The sequence below is a fragment of the Artemia franciscana genome, chromosome 19, assembly GCF_032884065.1.
Source record: "Artemia franciscana chromosome 19, ASM3288406v1, whole genome shotgun sequence".
NCBI lineage: Eukaryota > Metazoa > Arthropoda > Branchiopoda > Anostraca > Artemiidae > Artemia > Artemia franciscana.
In genome coordinates this window covers 1,771,788-1,797,956 of record NC_088881.1, presented here as the reverse complement: position 1 = coordinate 1,797,956, position 26,169 = coordinate 1,771,788, and the positions used below count along the sequence as shown (strand labels likewise).

General features: G+C 34.9%; 1 protein-coding gene across 2 annotated transcripts in view; it reads left to right on the top strand.

Moving 5' to 3' along the window:
* The window catches only part of LOC136039157 (arrestin homolog), a 49,885-nt gene that overhangs the window by 7,269 nt on the left and 16,447 nt on the right, over positions 1 to 26,169 (top strand). The window contains exons 1-5 of one of the 2 annotated variants that reach the window (XM_065722661.1): positions 8,521 to 8,719; positions 10,483 to 10,670; positions 13,419 to 13,597; positions 17,308 to 17,443; positions 25,057 to 25,214. In XM_065722661.1, the coding sequence (XP_065578733.1) occupies positions 8,611 to 8,719; positions 10,483 to 10,670; positions 13,419 to 13,597; positions 17,308 to 17,443; positions 25,057 to 25,214 (770 nt within the window). In that variant the 5' untranslated portion in view covers positions 8,521 to 8,610. Of the gene's footprint in view, positions 1 to 8,520; positions 8,720 to 10,482; positions 10,671 to 13,418; positions 13,598 to 17,307; positions 17,444 to 25,056; positions 25,215 to 26,169 lie in introns of those variants that run through there. The other variant, XM_065722662.1, reaches the window with a different exon arrangement.

Below are 26,169 nucleotides of genomic sequence, written 5' to 3'. Positions count from 1 at the left end.
ATTACCCCTGGGGAAAACAAACAAACAAATAAACACGCACCCATGATCTGTCTTGTGGCAAAAAATGCAAAATTCCACATTTTTGTAGATAGGAGCTTGAAACTTCTACAGTAGGGTTCTCCGATACGCTGAATCTGATGGTGTGATTTTCGTTAAGATTCTATGACTTATAAGAGGTATTTCCCCCTATTTTCTAAAACAAGGCAAATTTTCTCAGGCTCGTAACTTTTGATGGGTAAGTCTAAACTTAATGAAACTTGTATATTGAAAATCAGCATGAAAATGCAATTCTTTTGATGTAGCTATTGTTATAAAAATTCCGTTTTTTAGAGTTTCAGTTACTATTGAGCCGGGTCGCTCCTTACCACAGTTCGCTACCACGAACTGTTTGATTAAATTTTATTTTCTTGGATTTATAGTACTGTAGCTAATTTAGATTTAATAATAAACAGAAATAAATAGAGAAAGCAAAGATGATGTAGTATTTGGGCCTGGTGGATGAAAATCATGGAAATCAAGTTCAAATATTGTAGCGTCGAAATTACCAACAACTCTGAGGGCTTCGTTGAGTGAAGAATCTTGTTGCTTAGTTTTTAGTTTTGTTTTAGTTTTATAACGGGAAAGAAATATAACAAAATGAACTCTTCCTGGGATAAAGGGCTTAGTCATAAATTAGGCTCTTATCAATAGCTTTTTTGACTTTAATTTACATAACAAGCAAAACTATAAATTATTGCAGGTATAAATCACTACGCTAAGTAAATAAATTTTGCTAACGCGTAGTGATTAACTGCCTAAATGTTCCTAAAGGTATCCTAAATTAATAATAATAATAATAGTAAATACCTAAATATCCCTAAAAGCATTCTAGAATTATTAAAATAATCATGAAAAAAAACAAAAAACAATCACCTTCTCTCAAACACCCCCAGGGTAACAACCAGCATCCAAATACAACTCCATCCACCTCAACCCCTTCAACTCGCTCCTCCCTCCAGCCCTATAATCCAATCCCCCCCCAAAAAAATGACTAAGTGCCCAATAAATACTCGTTTAATCTGGGGAGGTGCTCAGCCGCCCTAACACCCACAGGAAACTTTCCTTTTTCCCTTAGGCAGCGCATTGCCACCAGATTAACGCATTACACTAGATCAAAGCTCGTTCGTCAACCTTCAAATTATTTGTACCACAGCCTATATAGGCACTATATAGTGTCTATTTAGCGTCACTATACATGTGTCTATATAGGCTGTGATTTGTGCAGTGGAAAGAGGGATAGAAGGTGGACATAAGAATCAGCCACACAAAGAAGAGTATGCTCAGGGGTAACGAAACGCAGTTAAGCATTGGTAGAAAAATATGTATCTTTGAAATCTTTTATTACAATTTAATAATTAAACTATAACCACAGCTCAGAATCCTAAAAAAAGGCTCTTTAGGGCATCTGCTAAGAGACATTAATTCCATTGAGCTCGAAAACCATATAAGAGAAAAACCATAACATTATGTTTACCGTGGAACCTGAGTTAACTTAACCTAACCTGAAATTACATGGGCTCTAAAGATGATTGAATCTGACTACTCCGGTAATTCGGCAGATGGAATACCAGAAGTTTCCAAGAAAATGTTACAGGACCCATTTCTCCATCGGGCGAACTAATTTTACATACCTGTTGAATGAAGCGCTTGGACCACATTTCCAGAAGATTACATTGGAGGAAATTGGTAATAGTTATTATGTGATAGAATTTAATGAAACTACCAACAGCGAAAGCAGAAAGGAGTTGCAGATTAGAATCCGTTGTTTGATCTGAAAAGATGAATCAGGTGGTAGAAAGGTATCTGAACACTTGTTTCATAGGTCATGCCACTGCAGAGGACCTAAAATCGGAAATTCTGAACGCAATTAATGGTATTAGTTTGTCCCTCTCTAAGCTGCTTACTTTGAGCAATGACGGCCCGAATGTGAATAAAAAGCTGTTCAGACTGATGGACAGTGATAAACGTAAGGTAACAAATAGTGACGGACTTTTAGACATTCGCACCTGTAGACTCCACATTGTCACAACGCCTTTCACAAAAGCCTAGAAGAGGTTGAGGAGACTTGCTCTAATCTCATTGTGAAGGTGTATTACTTTTTTCGTGGGTGGCCTGCGCGGCTGGAAGATCATTCAAAAATCCAGCAGAAAACTGGAGTTTCTATGTCAAACTTTGTCAAAAATGTACCAACCCGATGGCTATCGATTGGTCCTGCTGCCGCTAGGATAATTGAGCTGTGGCCAGCTATTGTCGAGTATTTTACCGTCTTCATTCCGAAGAAAAATGCTATGGCTATCGATTGGTCCTGCTGCCGCTAGGATGATTGAGCTGTGGCCAGCTATTGTCGAGTATTTTACCGTCTTCATTCCGAAGAAAAGTGCTATTTTGATGAGGTCGAACGCATATGAAGAAATTGCAAAACTCCTGAAGCAGTCCACTTTGAAAGCAGAGTTTCAGTTCAGTGTTGACAGTTCTAGTCTTTTTACTCGGTTTACTTTGAAGTTTCGGTGCCAAGAACCGTTGGTACATGAAATTTTTATGGAACTGGAGCTTCTTGGTCGGACGCTTGCTGGGCATATCTTAAAAGCCGAAGTAGCTCAGAAATTGTTAGAAGACTTGGAGTCCAAGACCGTTCGAAGGTGACAAAAATATGCTTCCTCTGTTGGAAGTTGCTGCCCCTCTAAGTGACGAAGTTCAGACCTGTCTCAGAGCTACTGACGAGCTTTCAAAACATGTGTTTTCGCTGAGTGTACACTACGCGTAGTCTGCAAAGTAAATTTTAAAGCAAGCTTTGAACGGAGAATCTTTGTTGTTCTTAAAAAGCTTGCCTTTCTTGAACCCAAGCCAGTTTTCGAAGTCAAATTCTATTCAGGATTTATTGCATATCGCCCGAAAACTGCCCATATCAGGAAAACTTGATTTGCTGCTAGACGAGTTTAAGTTAGTTCAGATGAATGGGTTGCCATCTGTGCCGACAATGATAGATGAACGACGGAATAGACTCATTGAAGATGGGTAGTGTCCAAATTTGGCTGTCATGGTGAAGAATACAATGATTATAACTCATGGTTCGGCCAGTGTTGAGCGCGGTTTTTCATTGTCTGGGTGGATCCTTAGTTAGCAAAGAGCATCCATGAATGAGCGCACATTAAATTTCAAGCTTTTCGTTGCTGTCGAGTTGGTGGGAGTGCTCAAAAGGTTTGTGTTACTAAAGATTTGACAAAGCTTACTAAGTCAGCGCGGAAAAGCCATCAAAACTATCTGGAACAGGAGAAAGAGTTGAGGAAAAAATGGCGTAGAAGAACGGCACATGTCGGAAAAAGAAGAACAGCAAAAACAGCAGCAAATCTCTGGAATGTCGTCGAACAAAGAAATGATAAAGACTCTTGAGGAGACTTTGAAAGAGAAAAAGAAAGAATTCAGGACTAAGGAAAAAGCAACTGATCAGATGCTTCAAGAAGCAAGGAATCTTCTGTAGAAAGGAATTCAAAAGAACTATATGGTAGAAATCCAGCTTGCTCAAGCAATGCTAGATGGATCATTAGCACTCCGCGATGAACAAAAAAAAAAAAAATCCGCAGATCTTGAAAGCACGCAGACGCCAAATCCAGAAGAAGAGAAGCTGTTCATAAATATTCTGTTGAAACAGTTAGAAAAGTCAGAAATGTGTTTCATCCAGCTTCAGTTTTTTTTACTTTTATATTTTTTTACGTATATATCTGAAATAAAAATACAGAATCAAAATTAAAAGTGGAAAGAAAGATTGGAAGGTGTTGTGGAAGGAAAATCTGCTCTATAGCCCTTCTGGGATGTAATGAAATTCCAGGTGATCTATTTTTTAGCATCCCTGGCCTCTGATCCAAGCTATCAAAGGGCAAAGCCCATAGTACATCTGTATTATAGGTTTGGTAGTAACGACCGTAGGTCCCTAGAATTCCCTTTTTGGTTCCAAAAACTCCCTAAGTCCCTATTTTCGTGCCGCCAAACCTGTGGCAGCCCTGCAAGCAAGGAGCGACATTAAATTTAAAACGAACAGAAATCATTTCGTATATGAAAGGGGTTGTCCCCTCCTCAACGCCTCGCTCTTTACGCTAAAATTTGACTCATAACTTTCTCATAACTCTACTTTTTAAAACAATGAAAAACTTTAGCGTGAAGAGCGAGGCGTTGAGGAGGGGACAACCCCTTTCATATACAGAATAGTTTCTGTTCGTTTTAAGTTTTAATGTCGCTCCTTACTTGCAGTTAAAAAACTTGTTTGTTTTTTTTTTTTAATTTCTGAACGTTTTTGAATTAATGCATGTTTTGATTTTGGCTCACCGCACATGAATAATTGAAACGAAATTTGTATATTAATTATTTTTTTTTAGGCTAAATGGCTTTCTCATTGTTTTGATCGGACGATTGGACGAAGAGGGTGGGGGAGGTGGCCTGGTTGTCTTTCCATTTTTGGTTACTTAAAAAGGCAACTAGAACTTTTTTATTTTTTTACGAACGCTTTTATTAGTAATAAATATACGTAACTTACAAATTAACTTACGCAACGAACTCCTATATTTGTTTATTTTTATTATGTATATAGAATATGAGAGGGGTTCGCCCCCTCGTCAATACCTCACTCTTTACACTAAAGCTTGATTTATTTCTTAATTCTTTAAGAATGACCCCTGAATCACAAAGGCCGTAGAAAAATATATGAAATTACTTAAAATACTTTAGCGTGAAGAGCGAGGTATTGAGGAGACGAACCCCCATATATACGTAATAATTTCTGTTCGTTTTAACTTTTAATGCTGCTCCTTATTTTCAGTTGGAAAAACTTTATATTTATTTATTTTCTCACTGGTTTTTTAAATAATACTAGAAAATCCTGCGCCCTCTTCATGGAAATTATCTTCCCTCATGATAAAAAGTCCTCCATGAAAGATCCACCCACTTAACCCCCTGCTCCCCCCATCAACGTGAAAAAGTCCCCCTGAAAACGTCTGTACACATCCCAATAACCATTACTATATGTAAACAATGGTCAAAGTTTGTAACTTGCAATCCCTCCCCCAGGGACTCTGGGGGATTAATTCGTCCCCAAAGACATAGTTATTAGGTGTTTCGGCTATGCTGGACAAATGGCTATCTCAAAATTTTTATCCGCGACTTTGGGAAAAATGAGCGTTGGAGGGGGCCTAGGGGCCCTCCAATTTTTCGGTTACTTAAAAAGGGGGCTAGAACTTTTAATTTCCGTTAGAATGAGCCCTCTCGTGATATTTTTAGACCAATGGGTCGATTACAGTAGAGTTCTCTGATACGCTAAATATGATGGTGTGATGTCCGTTAAGGTTCTATAACTTTCAGGGGGGGTTTCCCCCTATTTTCTTATATCAGGCATAGTTTCTCAGGCTCGTAACTTTTGATGGGTAAGGCTTAACTTGATGAAACTTATATATTTAAAATCAACATAAAAACTCGATTCTTTTGCTGAAACTATTGGTTCATTTTATCCTATTGTTATTTTTTCTTATCTTTTTGTTTTGAAACCTCTAGTAGAATTAATCAAATAGTTCGTGGTAACGAACTGTAAGTAAGGAGCTACCCGGCTCAATAATAAACGAAACTCTAAAAAACGGAATTTTGATACCTAAAGATACACAAAAATAATCAAATTTTTACGCTGATTTTAAGTATATACGTTTCATCAAATTTAGTCTTATCCATCAAAAGTTACGAGCCTGAGAAAATTTGACTTATATTGGAAAATAGGGGGAAACACCCCCTAAAAGTCATAGAATCTTAACAAATCACACCATTGCATTCAGTGTATCAGAAAACCCTACTGCAGAAGTTTCAAGCTCCTATCTATAAATATGTGGAACTTCGTATTTTTTGCCAGAAGACCGATCACGGGTGCGTGTTTATTTGTTTGTTTAGTTTTTTGTTCTTTTCCCAGGGGTGATCGTATCGACCCAGTGGTCCTAGCATGTAGCTTGAGGGCTCATTCTAACGGAAAATAAGTTCTAGTTCCCTTTTTAAATGACCAAAAAATTGGAGGGTACCTAGGCCCCCTCCCACGCTCATTTTTCTCAAAGTCAACGGATCAAAATTTTGTGATAGCCATTTTGTTCAGCATAGTCGAAAATAGCGACGAAGACCACACTGCCTTTCCATAACAAACAAATACAAAGTAGAGACAATAGGGAAAATTTTTTCAAGACAATGGAAATTAATTCCATTGTCTTGAAAAAATTTTCCCTATTGTTTCTACTTTGTATTTGTTTGTTCAGCATAGTCGAAAAACATAATAACTATATATTCGAAGATGACCTACTCCCCCACAGTCCTGAGGAGGGGCTGTCCCCTCCTCAACGTCCCGCTCTTAACGCTAAAGTTTTGTACTGTTTTAAAAAGTATAATTGAGAGAAAGAGTCAAACTTTAGCATAAAGAGCGGGGTGTTGAGGAGGGAACAGCCCTTTCATATACGGAATAATTTCTGTTCGTTTTAAATTTTAATGTCGCCCCTTACTTTCAGTTGAAAAAACTTTGTTTTAGTTAATTTAACGATTAAAACGTTAACAATCAGAACATGCACCAGAGGCGTTATTTCGTCAAAACCCTGGGGGGGCAAAGTTAGAGCCAATTTTAACGAATCTAGTATAAATTAAAGCGAAGAATGAAGAATGATCCATATAGTGTCATAAAGGCAAAGATATATTAAAGAAAACCTACCTGTTTCTCTGGATGTTTTAATCATTTAAGCTTATTTTAGGTTTGACGAGATTTTTTGCGAAAAAACAAACTTCAGCTGGGGGGACTGGGCTCTGTGGGGTGGAGAAAAAAACGGGCTCTGGAGGGGTTAGATGCCCCAGCCCCATAGCAAATCACGCCCGTGCATCGCACACTGTTTTCTTCTCCAATTTGGCCAATGTCATTAAAAGAATTTGCGCGCAGTGTCTGAAAGCTGGTCCCGTAGTTGCCAAATCTGGTATGTTTATGCCATTTTCGCTTTTTTTAAATCGTTTGCGCATTATTTTTTCTGATCGGTGCATTTTTTTTTTTTTTTTTTTTTTTTTTTTTTTTTTTTTTTTTTTTTTTTTTTTTTTTTTTTTTTTTAGGGACAAGTCGCTCATTCGGCGTCTTTTCACTAGAAAAATGAAGCTTTCGGTGCATTTTACTTTTATGGTGGCGCAACTTTAAATCAAATATTTGGCAACACTGGCTGGTCCTAGCTCAAAGATACTAAATATTAGCTGTTATCTACAGCCAATACTGTCCGAAAAGTATTATTTATAGAGCCTTACAACTACAGGAAAATCACGTGTAAATAAATGTGATATTTAATTGAGTCGTTCTAGAATACTTTATTCTTCCCAGAATACTTATCCCTTAGCATTACCTTTACTATTCCAAGTGGATAAACACGAGGTTGAGCACTGTTTCCCCCAAAAATTTTGAAGAATAAGATTTTTCCCAAGAATTGATTTTTATGCCTATATATGACACCAAAAACTGACTTCGGATAAATTTGGAAGATATGTGATTTGGTTTGGACGTGCAATTCTGTAGTGAGTAACCGAATAAGACCTGCTGGTAAAAAAAAAAAAAAAAAAACAGCCAAGATATGGTCAATATTTTTGCTGAATTTCAACATCTCACTTGTAACCACAGATACAGCCGTCCTAGCTAAATGGCTGGTACGCTGGGTTGGAAATCCTTTGTCCGAGGGGCACGGGTTCGATTCCTGGCGTGACCGGTCGTTAAGTTTGGGACAAGAGTCAGTGACGTGACTGTAAACTCAGCAAGAGTCGTCCCAGCTCTAAATGGATACCGGGAAAAATCTGGGGAAGGTAAGCCGGAAGGGTGTGCGAAGGCACAGGATGGATGGCCTCCAACCCCTTATTGTATTTCCTGGCTGAAGGGCCACGACGTGGAGATCAGCACCGCCGGTTTGGATCTTATGGGTCTAGTGCTGTCATACTTACTTACTAAACCGATACAGAGAATTTAAACGGCAAGAAATAGGTTTGAAAAGCTTATGTCAACCCCAATTTGCTCCCAAGTATTTTCTAATAAATTAGAACCGTTTCTTTTTTTTGTCAGATTTACCTTACAGAAAGGAGAGCTATTCAAAGTTTCCATATTTTTCAATTTCAAAAACCTACACCTTAAATTCTCACTCTGATAAGCTAATCACAACCAATTACGTTCCAGATTTGAATATTTTCCAACTCCTTGAATGCTGGTGCTGTATTTAATTGGAAAATTATTTATAACACCATATAATTGGTGCTGTATTTTTGGAAAATTTCAATGATAAAATACAAGCTTACACTTTAAATAAAGTTTCTTTAACTTTTTATTTATTATTAGATAAGTATTACGTTTCAATGGTAGTAGCAGATTATCATGAATAATTCACCTTTTGAGTCTTCTGAAACTTGGAAGGCTTCCCGGAAGATGTGCCCACTCAAAAATTTTCTAATCTAATTAGTCAGTTTCACCTATATAACAAACAATCATTGGCAAGTCCTAGAGAAGGGTCCTAGAATTCTCTTGTCTCGCTTATAATTATAGTTAAGAAAATGGTTCTTGCTTTTAAAGTTTTTAAGAAATCCTGCCCAAATGGAAAACTTACAGTTTACCTGGGAAAAAGAGACTATGTGGATAATTTGACAAAGATTGAGCCAATCGGTAAGAATTTCAAATGACCTATTTCTATATTGTGATCTTTGCAAAAAAAAAAAACAACCTGGACACTTTTTTTTTACAGCGTTCAGCGTTAAAAATGCTTCACGGTGTTGCAAGATCTAGTTTTGTTTCTCAAAAAAATGTAAGTTGTGGAATTTTTATTCGCCGGTGCAAATTTTACCCCTCCGCCCTAAAAAAAAACGCCGGATTTACAACTGATTTCAAAATCCAGACACATTCTAGAGAACTCTGAAAACATATGGCAAAAGTTTGGAATATGCCGAAACAGGCTTTGTTGAACAGAAGAAAACTGGCCCTTTGCCAGATATGCAGTAGGATGGCTTGTTAGCCTTTTCTCTTTTGGCAAGTTTCTTTTCTCCAATTTGGTCCTGGTCAAGGGAAAAGGGTCGTATCAATCGACTTTACTAATATTTACTCTGTTACAATTAAATGCCTTTTGCTTGTTTACCAAGACTGTTTTCAGGAAATTCAATTTTCAAAAATGAAAATTATGTGACTATTATTATGTATTTTGGATGACGAAATGCCGTAGTAAAATTTTACAAAAAAAAAATAAATAAAAAATTCTTAAAGTCAAGTGAAGTTAGTAAATGCACCCCCAATTTCCGAGTAATGCTGTCAAATAGCACATGTAAAAATATATGGATATCTAAAAAATGGAAATTAAATGAATATTTTTATGTAATATCTATTTATATATATAAAAATAAGTTGTCTCTGTGTGTGTGTGTGTGTCGAGTGACGTAATGTTTGTGTGTCGACTGACGTCATGTTTGTCGACTGACGTCATTATAAGGATTGAGCTGTATGCGTCATGAAGTTGTTTGTCGACTGACGTCATGTTTGTCAACTGATGAAATTACATACCGGGACACAAATGACGACCGGGACACAGGGAATATAAATGACAACCGGGAACCTCAAAGAGAAATTACAGACTGGGACACCCGGACACAAATCACGACCGGGACACAGGGAATATAAATGGCGACCGGGACAAAGGGACACAACTACAACGGGGACGCCGGGGGCACAGGCGGGATATATAAATGACGACCGGGACACAGGGATTGTTCGAATAGAAATTACAGACCGGGACACAAATGACGACCAGGACACCGGGACACAGGGAATATAAATGACGACTGGGACACTGAAAGAGAAATTACAAACTGGGACACCGGGACACAAATGACGACCGGGACACAGGGAATATAAATGACGACCGGGACACAGGGACACGTCATTAGAATAATGAGCTATAGATCTGAATACGGATTGTTTTTCCCATGGACAATTATGTGTTGCATGTTCAAGAGTCAGTAAACCTGACAATCTATTTATATGCAACATATATATATATATATATATATATATATATATATATATATATATATATATATATATATATATATATATATACAATATACTAATATGGTGCGTAACGACTTACGCGCGCGGGGAGGCGCGAAGCGTCCCACCAACTAGGTGTTGGGGTGGCGCGAAGCGCCACCCCAACAGCTAGTTCTATATAAAATTGATAATTCTGTATTCTAGAATATCGGATTATGTGTATTTTTAATCAAAAGATAAACTAACTTCTTTAAAAATTTGGAGAAGTGTGAACCATGTCATTTTTTGAAAAACTAGGATATGAAAAGGATTGAAGTTGGAATTGTTTTAGCGAATTTCAAGAAGATGGTAATTTTCCTTTACTCTTTTTTAATAGATTCATTTCATTTTAGAGGGTGTTTTGGTTATTGATGAAGAATATTTAAAAGGACGGAAAGTTTTTGGTCAAGTTATTTGCAGCTTTCGTTATGGCCGAGAAGAAGACGAAGTCATGGGACTCGAATTTCAGAAAGACCTCCTTATGGCATCCGAAGAAATCATACCAGCAAACGAAAAAAAGGCTACAGTAAGCAAGCTTCAGGTAAGAAATTAAGACTTACAATTTTGCTACTGAATTTAAAGAATTAAAACTAAACTTACCCATCTGAAATGAGTAAAAAAACACGTGGTGTCGAAAATCTGAAGGCATTAATCAGCTGTTCAGTAATCGGCAACCCTGTCTATCTACTGTCTTTTAAATGGGCTGATTACCAGACAATAGATGATTATTTGATTTCTGATATTAGTTGCGCCATTTCAAGAAAAAAGGGATACATCACTGCTTCACATGTCAAAAACTGATTTTCCCTTTTCCTCAAGATGGGGAGTATTATTCTCAAACTTGGGTTTTTTTTTTACCATGGGGTATCCGATGGCGTAGCTTTATTTCCATCCGCCACCACTTTCAGTGGGGATTAAGTCATTTTTCGAAATAATCACAAATGAGGTGCTATTTACTACGGACGAGAAGTGGTATCAGGTTTAATCAAATATTTTTGTTATTTAGTTTATTTAATAATTGATTTTGCTAAAAATTTAATTAACTAATTTTGCTTATTTATTTTCTTGATTCGCTGTCTCAGCAATAAACGACGTTTTGATACTTCCTTAAAAACTTTATAATTCTGAACAACCAAAAGGAAAATCGTTGAAAACCACGGTTTTCAGTCATGGATAGATATAAGACGGGTCCAGGGCCAAAATATATTTTTATTTTTACGTTCTTGGCACTTAAATTTTAAATTCATGTTTACTTTATAATATTGATAATTACATTATAACATATTACTTTATATATAACTAAACAAAAAACGTGATACATTTGAAAAAAAAAAAACCTATTTACCAGCCCCCGAACATTTAAAATAAATTTGCATGTTGCTAAGGGTGCATCTAGGATTTCCGTTCGGGGGGTGTGGTTATTTTTGGAAGGGTTTTCCAAAAAAAACCTTTAAAACTGCATCAAAAGCTTGTTTATATGAATTTTATTACGCTTTTACGAATCTAAAAAAATTGGGGGGAGATGGGTGAAACCTGATACCCCCTTTCCCTTGATAAGGCCTTGCCTTTTGCTATTATACAAGAGATTTTTATCCAAGGATTCCCGGAATATTATATACTGTGAGCAGACTCACCATCGTGAATGGAGGCGCAGGTCAAAAGCGTCCTTTGCTTCCAGATATTTTCAATAGCAACTCATCAACACCCCTAGTAAATAATTTATTTTTAAATTCGTTATTTTGATACAGCTAAAAATGTTCATTTTCTTCGGGAATTCAAAATGTGTTATTTCAAATTTTTTGGACACGACCTAGAAATACAGTTTAAACTTTCATGCTATCCAGGCTTTATTCATCTGTTTTACTCAAGTCCGTTTATGCTTGCATCCAATGAAGTTTCTAATTTAATGTCTGTGTTCTATTGTTTGGAAATTTTCTAGATAACAGATGTATAAAAACAACAGCAAAAATGGGACTGATTTTTTTAAGGCCGGAAAGATGAAAAGGCTAAGGACAAAAAGCTAGTAAATGAAAAATATTTTAGATATGGTTCTCGCTTATTAAAATCTTCAGAATCATTTATTTTGTGTCTTGACCCTAGGAACCTTGCCCTAGCACATTTTAATCAGGAAATTACTAATTAATTCCCAATTTATTGGTTTAACAAATTAGTTTAAACCAACTAGTTTACCAAGGTATTGGCACAAATTTGTTCTTCTTCCTAGTGGTAAATATTAAGTTACAACAGGAGGTGGAAGATGGTTTGCTTGAAACTGGTAAGGAGATATTACCCGAAACGCATTTTAATAGAAGGATGCGATTCTTAAGGGTTCCATTCAAGGCCGTATCCAGGGAGGTTAAGGGTTTTGACCTCCCCCTCCCGAAATGTTTGTTCGACTCGTAAAAAATTTAATAAAAGTGAATATAAACAAATTTTTGATGTGTTTTTGAAGTTCTTGTGTGAAGTTAGAATTTTTAATTGGGAATAGTCATTAAGTAATTTGTTCTCCCTTGATTCCCAGCCATGAAGCCTCTTTGGGGGGGGGGGGCTATATGATATTTTGTTATTTCATTGTAGATTGCATGTTATGGTTTGTTAACTGTACGAGTATAAATACTTATATTACATACGACAATGTACTTTAGATTTTCCTAAAACGATGAATCTCAGTCTTCTGGTTGTAGTGAAAATCTTCCGCAGCACATATTACAACTACTGCTACTACTACTAACAACTCACTCCAGCACCAAGGTGCTTGAGGTCAATACAAGCTGGGAACCGATCTTGGGTTGGTCATTTCTGATTATTTGCAGATAAGGCTACCTTGAAGTGTCCTACTTATGCGTGGTTTTAGTACTTTTATCCCCCCCCCCATGAGAAAATTCTTATTTGTATAGCCCAAATCTCGCCTTTTATCGGTAGAGCATTATTGGAACTGTTACTCTTATTGATACAAAGAAACAAAGAGCTGTTTGTTGAAATTCTTGTGACTGAAAACGTTCTTAGTTTTTACTGACTGAAAATTTCATACAAAATAACCAATCAGGTCTTGAATAGTATGTGTTAATTGTTCAAAATAAGTTCATTTGATTCAGGGTCCCAGCTTAAGGTAAGTAGTCAGGTTTTGAAAAAGTAGGGTGTTTATCTCTTTAGAAATAAGGAGGATTGTGATTAGTTAATACGAAAAAACGTCACAAAAATAAACCAATGGGATTCAAGCACATTTTTTATGAGGAAGTATTTTTTGCTCTTTGTTATTTGTTTGATAGAATTTGCTTCATTTTTCCAGGAAAGACTGCTGAAGAAGCTTGGCACAAGTGCCTTTCCGTTCACTCTAGAACTACCAAAGTCCTCACCACCGTCCGTCACACTGAGACCTAAAAATGAAACTGAGGGAAAACCCTGCGGTGTTGAATATTCTCTTCGAGTTTTTATTGGAGATTCTCAAGACGAGAAGCCACACAAAAGGTAAGTCATAACTTCATCAGAAAAGGTGCCTGCCTAATTTCTCTGGCGATATTTTTGTTAGTAATCATCGAGTGTGGAAAACTGTGAAAATGATATTGGACTTTTTAAATTGGCTAATTGGAAACTTACAAAACCATTATTGTTCAAAATTCACAAAAACTGGCAATTTATTTTTTTCTTATGAAAGACCCTCATAAGTAGTTATGCAGTTTCGGTGAAATTGGGCAGTGATTTTGGCTGTTTTTCCGATGTTTTTCTTCGTTAAAGAAGAAATAAAACAGACATGAAAAATCACCGAAAAAATATTGTAGTAAAGGGTAGTAAGGTGTAATTCTACTGATATCTGTATGAAGAGACAAGTTTCACCTTTAATTATAAAAAGACGATGAGGCACGCAAAAGGTAAGTCATGAATTCAGTAAAAAAGGCTCCTATCTACTTTTTCTGGTAGAATTTTTTTTAAGAACCTAAAGTGGTCTATCAATGACAAGAAAATAAGATGAAATTTGCCGTCTGGGTCTTATGGAGTCTCAATATTAAATATTATTTAGACTCCCAGAAATATTTATATATATTAAAAATATATATTAATACATATATCTTTAAATATTTATGTAGACTCCCAGTATTCAGTTCTGCTGAGCAATGCCAAAGTGTTGGACGGATATTATTTAATAATATCGACAGTTTTAAACTTGGTTATCCAACACCAAAATATTTAATGCCTTTAGACTCAGTGTTTATAAGAAGTAATACATTATCACAGTAGTTTGTTCAAAGTAAAACATTGAAAATAAAATTTAAAAAGCAAATAAAAATGCTTAATTCAATATTGTTTTATTTAATTTTGTATACCAAAAGCCAGTATATTCAACACATTTATACTTCATAGCTGTAAAAAATTAAATCTTTTTCAAATTGACAAATAGATAAATACAATTCCTGAAAAACATTGATAATAAAACACAGAAACGTATCCGTTCAGGGGAAAAATACAAACTTCCCAGCATTCTGTTCAGGGGAACCATTTCTGATTATACTGGCTTCATATACCAGCTCATGGGTACTCTTGGAATGCAAGCAAAGTTGGTGGTATATTCTTACCAAAGTTACCCCTTAATAAGTTGTTTTCCTTGTGTTTTCTATAACTATACGAACTTTCTTGCGCTCTAATAACTGCGCTAATTACTAATAAACAAATACATATTTAGGATAAAAAAATGATTGTGGAAAACTGGCAAGGGGGCACTCAGTCACAAATTGAAACTTATATTTTCCTTATTAAGAGCAAAATCTGTTGGCAGGCAGCCAACAATAGGACAATAAACATTTATTCCATGGTTTTTCCATATTTTGCTCTCTTTTCTTTGGTTTCCTTATAATTACTTTATAGTCTCAAATTTCCAGGGGGACATGCCCCCCCCCCTGCCAGCGCCCATGATAACGTTTATAACGTTATGACGTTAAAAATATTTCCAAAATTTTGGAAACGTCCATCACTATTGCCTTCATTTTTCCTAGTTAGTGCTCGTGATCAGACAGCTTAATCAAACTTTTTCCACTTTTTTTACCGCCCAAATGTGTCGGTAATTTTTTTTTGTTTTTTTGCGAGTACTTTTCGGCAAACTTTTTTAAACCATAAAAAAATAACTTTAAAATAAAGGGGGCTCGGACTCATAATTTCTACCTAACTCAAACCGATAATACTATTAGTAAATGTTTATGAACTTCTTGGAATTCTTACAAGATTTTCGTAGGAGGGGCTTTGGAATAGGGACACATCTTATCCATCTCCCCCCCCCCCCCGAAAAAACAACAACTGATAATTGTTATAGAGTCAACGCGTCCATTCAGTTGAGATAAATGTACATACTTCTCGTAAAATTAAATAAGCTAAGTATTGACCTTACCTTGTCTCTGTTCAAGTTTTGACTAAGAATTGACTACCCTCAGTGTGTACATTAAATCATAGTTTTGATAAGCATCAAATATATTGAAAAACTTTTTTGAATTTGAAACTTATATAGAAAATGTGATTTTCTTAATCTATTTTGAGCCATTCAGAAGCCAAATTGACTAACTGCTTTTTCATTTTTTGCTGGATATTAAACAATTATTAATGCCAACTTGACTAAATCAATGCTCGAATGAGTTTAAACGAATTTTCCGGATTCAAAAAAGCCTTAAACATATTCTCGTTTTGACACCTACAATATTGTTATTAGAACTAGTAACCTCTCTTGTTTTTCAATTCCCCCTGTTGACTCTTTATGGAGTTAATTGTTTCGGAACTTAACCAGTCAATTCTTGGTAATAATGCTGGTCATGTGGAATGTCTTTAACAGTAAATAACGACGAGGACCACACTGCCTTTCGATCATACAAGCAACAATGGGGAAACATTCTAAGATAGTGAATTTTTCTTTTTATAACCTTAAATGAATATTTCGGCTCTATATCCAAAGCACATATAAAAAATAAAATAAGGCTTAAAATAACGTTTTGGGGAGGTGTTAACACCTCCCTCATTAGCAATGATTTTGGTGTTAAACAAGTTGTTCGTGATTTCTTTGAATATTGATTCAAGGGAGTACTCACTCAACGCTTTATACGCAATTCGGGGGAGTACTCACTCAACGCTTTATACGCAAATTTGATTAAAAATGATTAACTAATTACATTACAAAACCAATAGCTAATACCAATGAACCTATAGCAAATTGACCTTTTAGGTTAGCTGCCAAAAATGCAAGAATATCATTAAAAATATGCTCTTGATTTGTTTTTAGTTGAATGAATTGCCCCGTTTCGTGTTGTTCTCTCGTCATGCCTGTTTCAACTTCTGTGAAGTAATGAGCCTGGGACTGTTGTAATTTTAGTTTTAATGATCGCATTTCATTTTAAGTCTTATTTTTGTGTGTCTTTTTCTTAGGACGGCCCTTGGAGATACAACCGAAATATTCATTTAATTCTACAAAAAAATGCACACTCTTAGATTAATTCCCCTTTGTTTTACCTGTTGTTGTTTGTACCGTTTAACAGTTCTAGTCATTATTTAATATGCTTAATATATAGTTTCTAGAATTGAGATAATCAATACTTGACAGCAATATGGATAACTGGGAGGTTGCTTTAAAGTTGTGGTTAATCCTTATTATATTTAAACTAAGGTTTTGGAACTTTGGCAATCAATTGATGGTATTAATGACGGTCATAAATGGTCACCCAACAATTACTGTCAATATTTAATATAGTTAATATGTAGTTTTCAGAACTGTGGCATCAATTATTTACAATAATAAAGGTAAAAATAAGGGTCTTTCGAAGGTTCCAATCTACTCTTAATGCACTGGAAATATAGTTTTGGAATTGATGTAATCAATTTTTAGCAATATTGTTAAGATCCTAGGTTTTATCCGGGATTCTTGCTCGGGGGACGGGGGGGGGGCTACGTAAAATGTATCGTGGATATTCTCATCTTACATATGCTACATTTTTTTGCTACTTTCATTCTAGTTGGACAAAAATTTGGGCGGGGGGGGGTCAAATTGGGTATCCTACACCCGGATATGGCCGTGTAGTCCTGAAAAGTTCCAGTAACTATTTAATATATTTAATTGACTGTTTTGAAACTGATATAATCAATTAATGGGATTAATATTGGTCCTTGAGTGATTGCTCTGGCCCTTTTTAATGCATTTATTCTTTTAGGAACTCTGTCACTTTGGGCCTACGAATCATTCAGTTTGCTCCATCTAAGAACGGGCGTCAACCTTGTACTGTTGTAAGACGTGACTTCGTTCTGAGTCCTGGTGAATTAGAACTGGAAATGAGCTTAGATAAACAGGTAAAAATCTTGTAGAAGCACACTATGGCAACCTGATTTTTTTTCTCTTTTTCAAATGCGCAAAGCTGTATTTATTGACTTTTTCAGTTCAGCATCACTCTACGGATTCTTTAATATTAGCCACCCTCCCCCTTACATGTAAAATTACTTCACTGTATAGTTTAAAAGGGGTAAAGATAAAATAAGGACACCCCGAATTTGATTGGATGAGGCTATGATAATTCTCCTGAATCCTTTGGCTTTTTTTGTGGGATGACAAAGCAGAGGCTTTAGTACTAAGTTAATAAAGTGCGTTTTTCTTTGAGTGGTTGTTTTAGCATTTTCCATGAAATTTCTTCCTTTTATACTGCCAGTCTATGTGTCATGCTGATTCAGTGGCTGGAAATTTCTACTGGAAACATGAGAAACGTATCTGTTAAAAAAAACTCTTTACCAAATTCCATGCTTTTCATTTTACTATTTGCCTTTTAACGAGTAGAATGAGTCAATTTACAAGTAGTTCTGTTGATTTAAAGTTACGATTCAATGTAGTATCCCTAACAAGAATGTCCTAACAAGATCCCTAACAAGAATGTGACGCTGCCTTTAAAAAACTCTATGATTTTGTAACAACCAAAATAAAAATCTTAGTAATAGACTTATACCTTTGAGATATGAATAGACCTAAGATAGGTCTAAAAGGTGAGTAATGTTTTGTTTTTATTTTCGTAGTTACTTCAGTGTCCCAGATTTTATTATAGATTCAAAATATGATGTTCAGGAAACTAAACAAAAATAATTCATCTATATTTATTTTTTATTTCTATAATTACATGTCCGGGCTTTTGCTTAGCTGCTATTTCTCACATGTAATTTTGTAAAACAAAGAAATAAATCTCGAAACGATAAACAGGTCCATGGCGCCAGTATGAAGGAAAAGAAGATAAAAATCTAACGAATGTTTCGCCCGTATACAACAGAGGGTCTTCAGGGTAGAGGAAAAAAAGAGAGAAAAAGAAAAAAATTGAACAACAGCAAGAATCTAAAACTAAAATGATATGAATAAAAATATATATAAAACTAAAAGACCATAACCAAAGGTGGCCGGCGTTTACACAACCCCCCCCCCACTGCCCCTGATTTTACCCCCCGCAGTAAATACCCCTGTGAGAAAACTGAAAACACGCCCCACGTAAAATATCCCCCCGGAAAATACCCCCGAGAAAAGTATTCCCCCGTGGAAAATGCGCCCTGGAAAATAATCTCCGTGAAAAATACCCACCCTTAAAAATATCCCCCGGAAAATACCCCCCACCGTAAAATACCCCCCCCCCCATGTGGAAAATAAGTTTTTCTAAAATTGAGAATTTTATTTGAGTTTTGTTTCTTTTTATTTCCGTAGGGAAAAAAAAAATTGGTACTTGTGTATTATACGCCAATAACCCAAGTTTACGCTGTGTAAAACTCGAGGACAAACCGGTTTCTGTGTTAGTTTCTAACAGCTTAGCGCGAGACAAGACAAAGTCAAATGAATAGTTGGAAAATATACAATTTGGGCTGTATATCTGTACATAAGGGGGTGGGGGGGGGTAAAGTGTTTGAACAGTTTGAAGCCAGAAAGCAATTCTTACTTCATAATATGCAGAATAATTGTACCTAACATACTTTGCATGCAGACCCGCTATACTTTATCTCCACCCCCCCCCCCCCAGTGCGTAAATATATAGCCCAAATTTGGTTATAAATAACTAAGAAACTAACAAAGAAGCCGGTTTTTTCTTGAGTTTTACATATCCGTAAACTTGAGCGAGTGGCCCTTAATACACAAGAACCGGATTTTTTCATGGAGAGAGAGCCGGATTTCCCGGTATTGTTTAAAAGCGATTAGAAATTAAATATATATAAAAAAACAAGTTTTTCAACTGAAAGTAAGGAGCAACGTCAAACCTTAAAACGAACAAAATTATTACGTATATGAAAGGGGTTGCCTCCTGCTTGAGCCCTCACTCTTAACGCTAAAGTTGTTTTTTTTAGAATTCTAGGGCAAAGCTTATTATTCTAATGAAACGGCCATTGTGTTTCAGGAATCTTTCTTAAAGTATTAGGACAAAAAAGTCTAAACCTTAGCGTAAAGAGCGAGGTCTTGTAGAAGGGACAACTCCTTTCATATGCATAATAATTTCTATTTGTTTTAAGTTTTGATGTTGATCCTTAATTTCAGCTGAAAAAAGTTATCTTTTTTAAATTTAATTTCTGATCGTCTTTAAATAATAATGGGAAATTCGGCTCACTCTCCATGAAAAATTTAGGTACTTGTGTATTATACGCCACTCACTGAAGTTCATGATGTATAAAACTCGAGAACAAATCATTTTTTCGTCACTTTAGAAACAAATTTGGGCTATATATTTTCACATTAGGGGGTATGAAAAACAAGAAAGGAAATAATAAATGAAAGACAAAAATCAAATAGGTGAAAAACGAGGATTTTGTCAGTCAGTAGCAAAATATGAAAAACAAGCAAATATTTTGACAAGGACCTCCGCCAAGTCGTCCTCAGTGCTAAAAAAAAATAAGAAAGAAGAAAAAGAAAAAAAAGAGACAAAGAAGAAACAACAACAAAATCTAACCTTCTTAAGTGAATTGTACGAGAGGAAAAAAGACAGTGAGTCAAACAACGGAGTCCTGTGTTCATGTGGAACATTTTACATTGGCAGGACTCATCAACAACTAGGGGAACGATTGTATGAACACAAAATTTCGATAGATAAGTCCCTGAGATTTGAAAATAAAAATGACACTTTGATTCAGCTCTGACCCAGCATATACACGAAAATCCTGACCATTTAGTTCTTTTTGAAGAGGCAACATTAGTATCTACCGTGAAGGGCCTGTCGCAATCTTTTAAAGAGGCAATTGAGATAAAAAAAAACATATAAAAAGAAATTTGGCTATAAATAGAGACACGGGAGATATTTCCTTAAGCCCAATTTATAACAATTTAATATTAAAAGACTCTATGAATATTTTCGCCCAGCCTAATTTAAGACAACCTGTCATGTCTAACGAAAACCGAAATTGTAGACAGGCGAAATCTGTTGCAAGGCAAAGGATACTTATTCAATCTAATTGGTAACTTCTCTTTCATTGACTTCAAGTTGGTTTTTGTTGTTTGATTCAGTGTATTTTTTCCTCTCGTACAGTTCACTTAAGAAGGTTAGATTTTTGTTGTTGTCTCTTCTTTGTTTCCATGAAACCACAAAAGCAATGGAAGTAGCTGGTCAATTGTATATGTGAGTATTAATTTTATATATAATATGTTTGTAATATGTTATAATATGCATAGTATGTTTGTAATCGTTTGGTCAGAAAAAAAAAGAAGAAGAACTGTTTCCCTACTCTAGTAATTGAGATAAACAAGCACTTAAATCTTTACTCGCCTATCCAATCACTTAGTACAAAGCAGCGTAACTCAATAGTCAACTCTCAATTAAAATTTTTGACACATCTAAAACCACTCAAGCTTCATAACCCCACCATCGTACACGCGCAATGACGGTCAAACTACCAATGACGTCAAATTGTCTAATTAGACGCTATGAAATGTGTGTCATATTTGGAGAAACATTTCGCTGCTGTATATTATCTCTACTGTGGCAAAGTAGCAACTGAATCTATTGCTCTGACGGTATAGGAACCTACCCGAACTAGCATACTTTGCTTTTGTATCATTTTTGGAGAAACTTTTCGCTGCTGTATATTACCTCTACTGTGGCAAAGTAGCAACTGAATCTATCGCTCTGATGGTATAGGAACCTTCCCGAACTAGCATACTTTGCTGTTGTATCATTTTTGGAGAAACTTTTCGCTGCTGTATATTACCTCTACTGTGGCAAAGTAGCAACTGAATCTATCGCTCTGATGGTATAGGAACCTTCCCGAACTAGCATACTTTTCTGTTGTATCATTTTTGGAGAAACTTTTCGCTACTGTTCGTTATATATATTTGATCTGGAATTAAAAAATTCAGTCTACTGTTCGTTACAGAGCCTGTTCCTTGTATGTGTATTTCTGCTGAGATCCAAGTCTACCAAATGGCTGTTTAAGAGTCTCTTTACCTGTCTGAACAATTACCATCCAGAAAATTACCCACCTTATATGCATATTAAACATCCACCAAAAATTCCCTTCAGTGAAAACCCTTCCCAGGAATTAGTTAAAACTACCCACAATCTACAAAAAAAACATGCCTGGGTTGATAGTTGCTCTAATTTATTGGAAATATTTTACTGGCTAATTATTATTGACTATTATTGGTTTATTATTGACTAATTATGGCAATAATATCGTTTAATATTTCTTGATAGCTTTTATTATATTTACTTAAAAATTCATTATACTGAAAACTAAATTTTTCAATTGCCAAGTTATTTTATCTGGGGAAACACCTCTTATAATTAGTTTATGGCTAAGCATTTGACACCTATTTTGAAAATCAATGTAATTACTGTAAAATCTAGCATATCTAAATAGTTGGAAACAAAAAGCTGAATATGTAATATTGGAATTTATATTATTTCCAAGAAAAGCCGTATCTAGGGGAGGGGTAAGGGGTTTGAACCCCTCCTAAAATGTTTGTCCCTGTCGTATAAAACATAACAAAAATGAATATAAACAATTTTTTGACAAGTTTTTTAAAGTTTCTTTTTGTACCCTCCCCCCCCCTTAACCCAAAAAATTATTTTGCAAGCCCTCCCCCCAGAAAATGTCCAGCATACACCCCTGCTTCCAAGGTATGGGAAATTAATTAATTCAAAATTGAAATCATCTGTTTTATTATATATTTTAAAAACTATTTTATTTTTTAGCGAAACATTAATATTTATACATAAAAAGTAGTCATGTTGGCCCGCTCCATAACTAGGCTCCATAACAACTCTGATGGGTAAATGTTCTTCGAAATCCCAATAACGAAAATCCGAAATCCCGATATCCGAAATAACGAAATCCCAATAACGAAATCCACGCAATTCATCACCAAACGATCGTCCAAATATATTTTATTATTGAAAGAATACTGTAAATTACTTGGGTTGTGTTTATTTCTCCTATACTCATATTCTATTTGGCTTAAATACAACTCCGCTATAAATGGACTGACATTACCCGCCGTAAAAATTCCTATAATTTACTTATATAAATCACCATTAACCATTATAAAAGTATTGAATAGAACAAATTCCGGTAAATCATATACCATGTCCAAGCTATAGCATCTCGAACTAATGGTACTATTAAATAAATTTTTCCATGTATCTTTTTTATTATAAGTATTTATTTTAAAGAAATAGACAAAAATAAAAGTTTCTTAATAATAGTTTTTAAATGCCAAATATTAAATTAAGCCGCAGATTAGTATATAATGTAGGAAAATCAAATGAATCCACGCTTTTACCTGAAATGACTGCCCGAGTCTATTACTTTTAGTGAATTATTAACGCTCCATTATGGATTAAAATTTGAAAGATTTTTAATTCCAGAGCCTTAAATTTATTTCTAATTTCCCCTAAAATAAAAGACAGTTCCAGTCGCCGCAACTCTGGCTGGACATATGGCTGCACCAGCAATAAAGCGTGGCATAGGGGGGTGCTTATGAAACTCTACCGTCCAATATAACAAAAGGGAATATTTACCATCATCATTAACTTCAATATTAATTTTCTTATAAGTATGTCTTCTTTGTTTTCAATTAAACTATAATCCTTTGAATGAACCTTTTCATACGTATTTGTTGTAAGTAACTCCTTTGATAAAATTTCACAATAGAGTCTCTGACAAATTATGGCAAAATTATTATTAGCTTTATCAACTGGTACAATTACAAATTTATTATGTATATTAGTTTTTGCTTCTTTTGTCTTAGCATTTTAAAATATTGAATTTTTATTGGCCGTTTTCAGATTTTATTTCTTTGTTTTGTCATGGCTGGCCATTTCGGCTTTAGATATTTTACTTGTGAAACATAAATTATGTTTATATTTGCCACAGCTTTGATACCAATATACAGTTATGAAAACTCCTATCTTGCCCATGAGGAGCTTTTGGTTCAAACTGCCAGTTTCCTGTCTCCAGCCGCTAGCATCGTTACCGCGCACTGTGTCCCAAAAATAAATCTGGTTTTCATAACTGTATTGGTATCTAAGCTTTGATATTTGCTTACATTTTAGATGTTCAACCATTGAAAGCCTGTTCCCATTAATGTGAACATTCTTAATAGATTTGATACAATGATATTAGCTGAATCTCTGAAATACAGTAGGTCTATTCTGAATTTCCATAAAAAAGCTCAGATTATGAAAGTCCCAGATAACTACATAGTTTTGTAATTTACGAAATTCATGGGTATCATAAAGCATGTGTGATTATAACAAGGCCTTCAGAGTTCCAGAGTTTACTAAAACTTAGATCGTTGTATTGAAGAAAATTCAGAAAAAATAATGTTTTTCTTCCAGTATTTTCCCAATAATTTCTTTTTTCTCTAAGTAGACTTCCGGGCACTTCCTGGATGTCATTTTTCACAATCAATTTTTTTAAACATAACTTATGGTGAATATTTTTCAAGCACCCTTAATAAAAGTAAAGAGTAATTTATATCAATTTCTGAAACAAATTATTCTGAATTTCAATAAAATCTATGACTGGGTCTCTGGGTCTATGAGGGGGGTCTCAGAAAGCTATATAGTTTTATAAACTCCATTGCTAAGTTGCAAAACTCTGCATGTCATCAGTGCCGGATTTAATGCTTTGACGTAGGCCCAAGCGTTTTTGTCAACCCGTCTTTGCGAGATTTTGGGGAATATCTCCGAAAATTCAGTGATAGTGGAAGGACTGGACAGGCCACAACAGAGGAGCCAAAAGTAATGAAAAAAATTTCAGGCACCCTTAATAAAAGTAAAGAGTGATTTATATCAAGATCAATTATATCAAGAAGACAGGCCACAACAGAAGAGCCAAAAGTAATGAAAAAGAGAGGTGATACTGAACTGTTTGGTGCCATTTTTGAGAGATATCTGACAGTTTATCTATCTATCAGATATCTGACAGATATCTATGACAGTTAAAGGGCCACGGAATTCCTGTGTTTTTTAAAATTTCTTTTCTGTGAATAAGAAGTGTGGCGATGGAGTGCGCCTGGTGCTTCGACGATAAATCACATCAGTCCAGTTTTATTAAGAAAAAAATTTATTAAGAAAATAAGCCCAGTGGGCTTATTGGTAAATCCTGGCCGGCATGTAATAAAGCATTTCTGATTTTGCTCAGACTTTCTCAGTCCGAGATTTCATTCGGATTCAGACTGGTCATTTCAGAAAAAAAAAATATTAAGAGGCCTGTATATCTTTTTTTCTTTAAAATGACTTCGGAGCTGCTCTTCAAATGTAATTTTTCATATATGATTTTTATATTAAAAAAAAATGCCATTTCGATAAAAAAAAATGTTTAAGTAATTGATGAAATAAAGAAAATATTTAAATTGTATAAAAAACGATTTAGTTGTTGAAATAAAAAAATATCAAAAACTAAAAATAAAAAATTAGTTAAAAAAAATTTTAAAATGTTGTTTATAATCATTTTAGGTATTTCACCATGGAGAGTCTATTCCCGTTAACATGACCATCCTTAATAAAAGTAACAAAACGGTCAAGAAAATAAGTGCTACAATCCAACAATGTATTGATGTTTGCCTTTTTGACCATGGAACTTACAAAACGACAGTTGCCAGTTTGGAAACCACGTAAGTTTCGTTTACTATTTGACCTTACTATTTGCTTTACTATTTAATACTTTTACTATTTACTATTTAATTTACTATTTATAATACTTTTTACTATCTACTATTTAATTTATTATTTAAGTTTTGTTTAGTAAAAAAGTTGACGCCTTACTATTTGACCATCTAAATTTAATATTATTGACCATTCTATATTAATTACTTGTGTCTGCAAAATTTCTGGACGTCCCTTTTTTATTTTCTAATGTTAGGATAGAATTCTAATGTATAGCGCTCGACACACTTTTTTTATTTGCTAATGTTAGGATAAAATTCTAATGTAAAGTGCTTGACACACGTAGCTTTCTTCGGCGCAGATTTGCCAAATCAGTGTAGATTTGTAAAAAAAAAAAAAAAAAATGGTACCGATGTGAGCTTGAAAAATTTCTAGTTTACGGTGCCGGTTTGCAAAACGGCAACGGTATGATAAAAAAAAAAAATTCCACAATCGTTTCCCTCTCTTCAGCAGGAAAACCGAAAGGACTAATAAAGATAAAAATAATTAAACATTTAATAATAAAAGAACTTCATTTTCAATCATGAAAGAATTTAAAATTTAGGTAGAATTATTTATTGAAAAAAAAAATTAAAAAGAATAAAGATCTTAACAGGAAAAGAGCTAAATAATAATAATAATAATAAAAGAACTAAGTAATAAATTGAGGTCAATAATGCAACTATTGATAATCTACAGTTGACTAATGATGTCCATGATGTTTTGTTTTGAAAATCTCGCGCAAAAGGCATTGTTTTTGTGCTGCTATTGTTTGCCCAGTGAGCCGCTGAATCGGTGCCCGAAAAACGCTTCGTGTATCGGGCCCTAAATGATAGATACAATCGCAACAGCCCTGGAATAGACAAATGTTGAGGGTAAAAACTGAAGGACATAAAAATCATATACGAAGATATTTTTGATTGA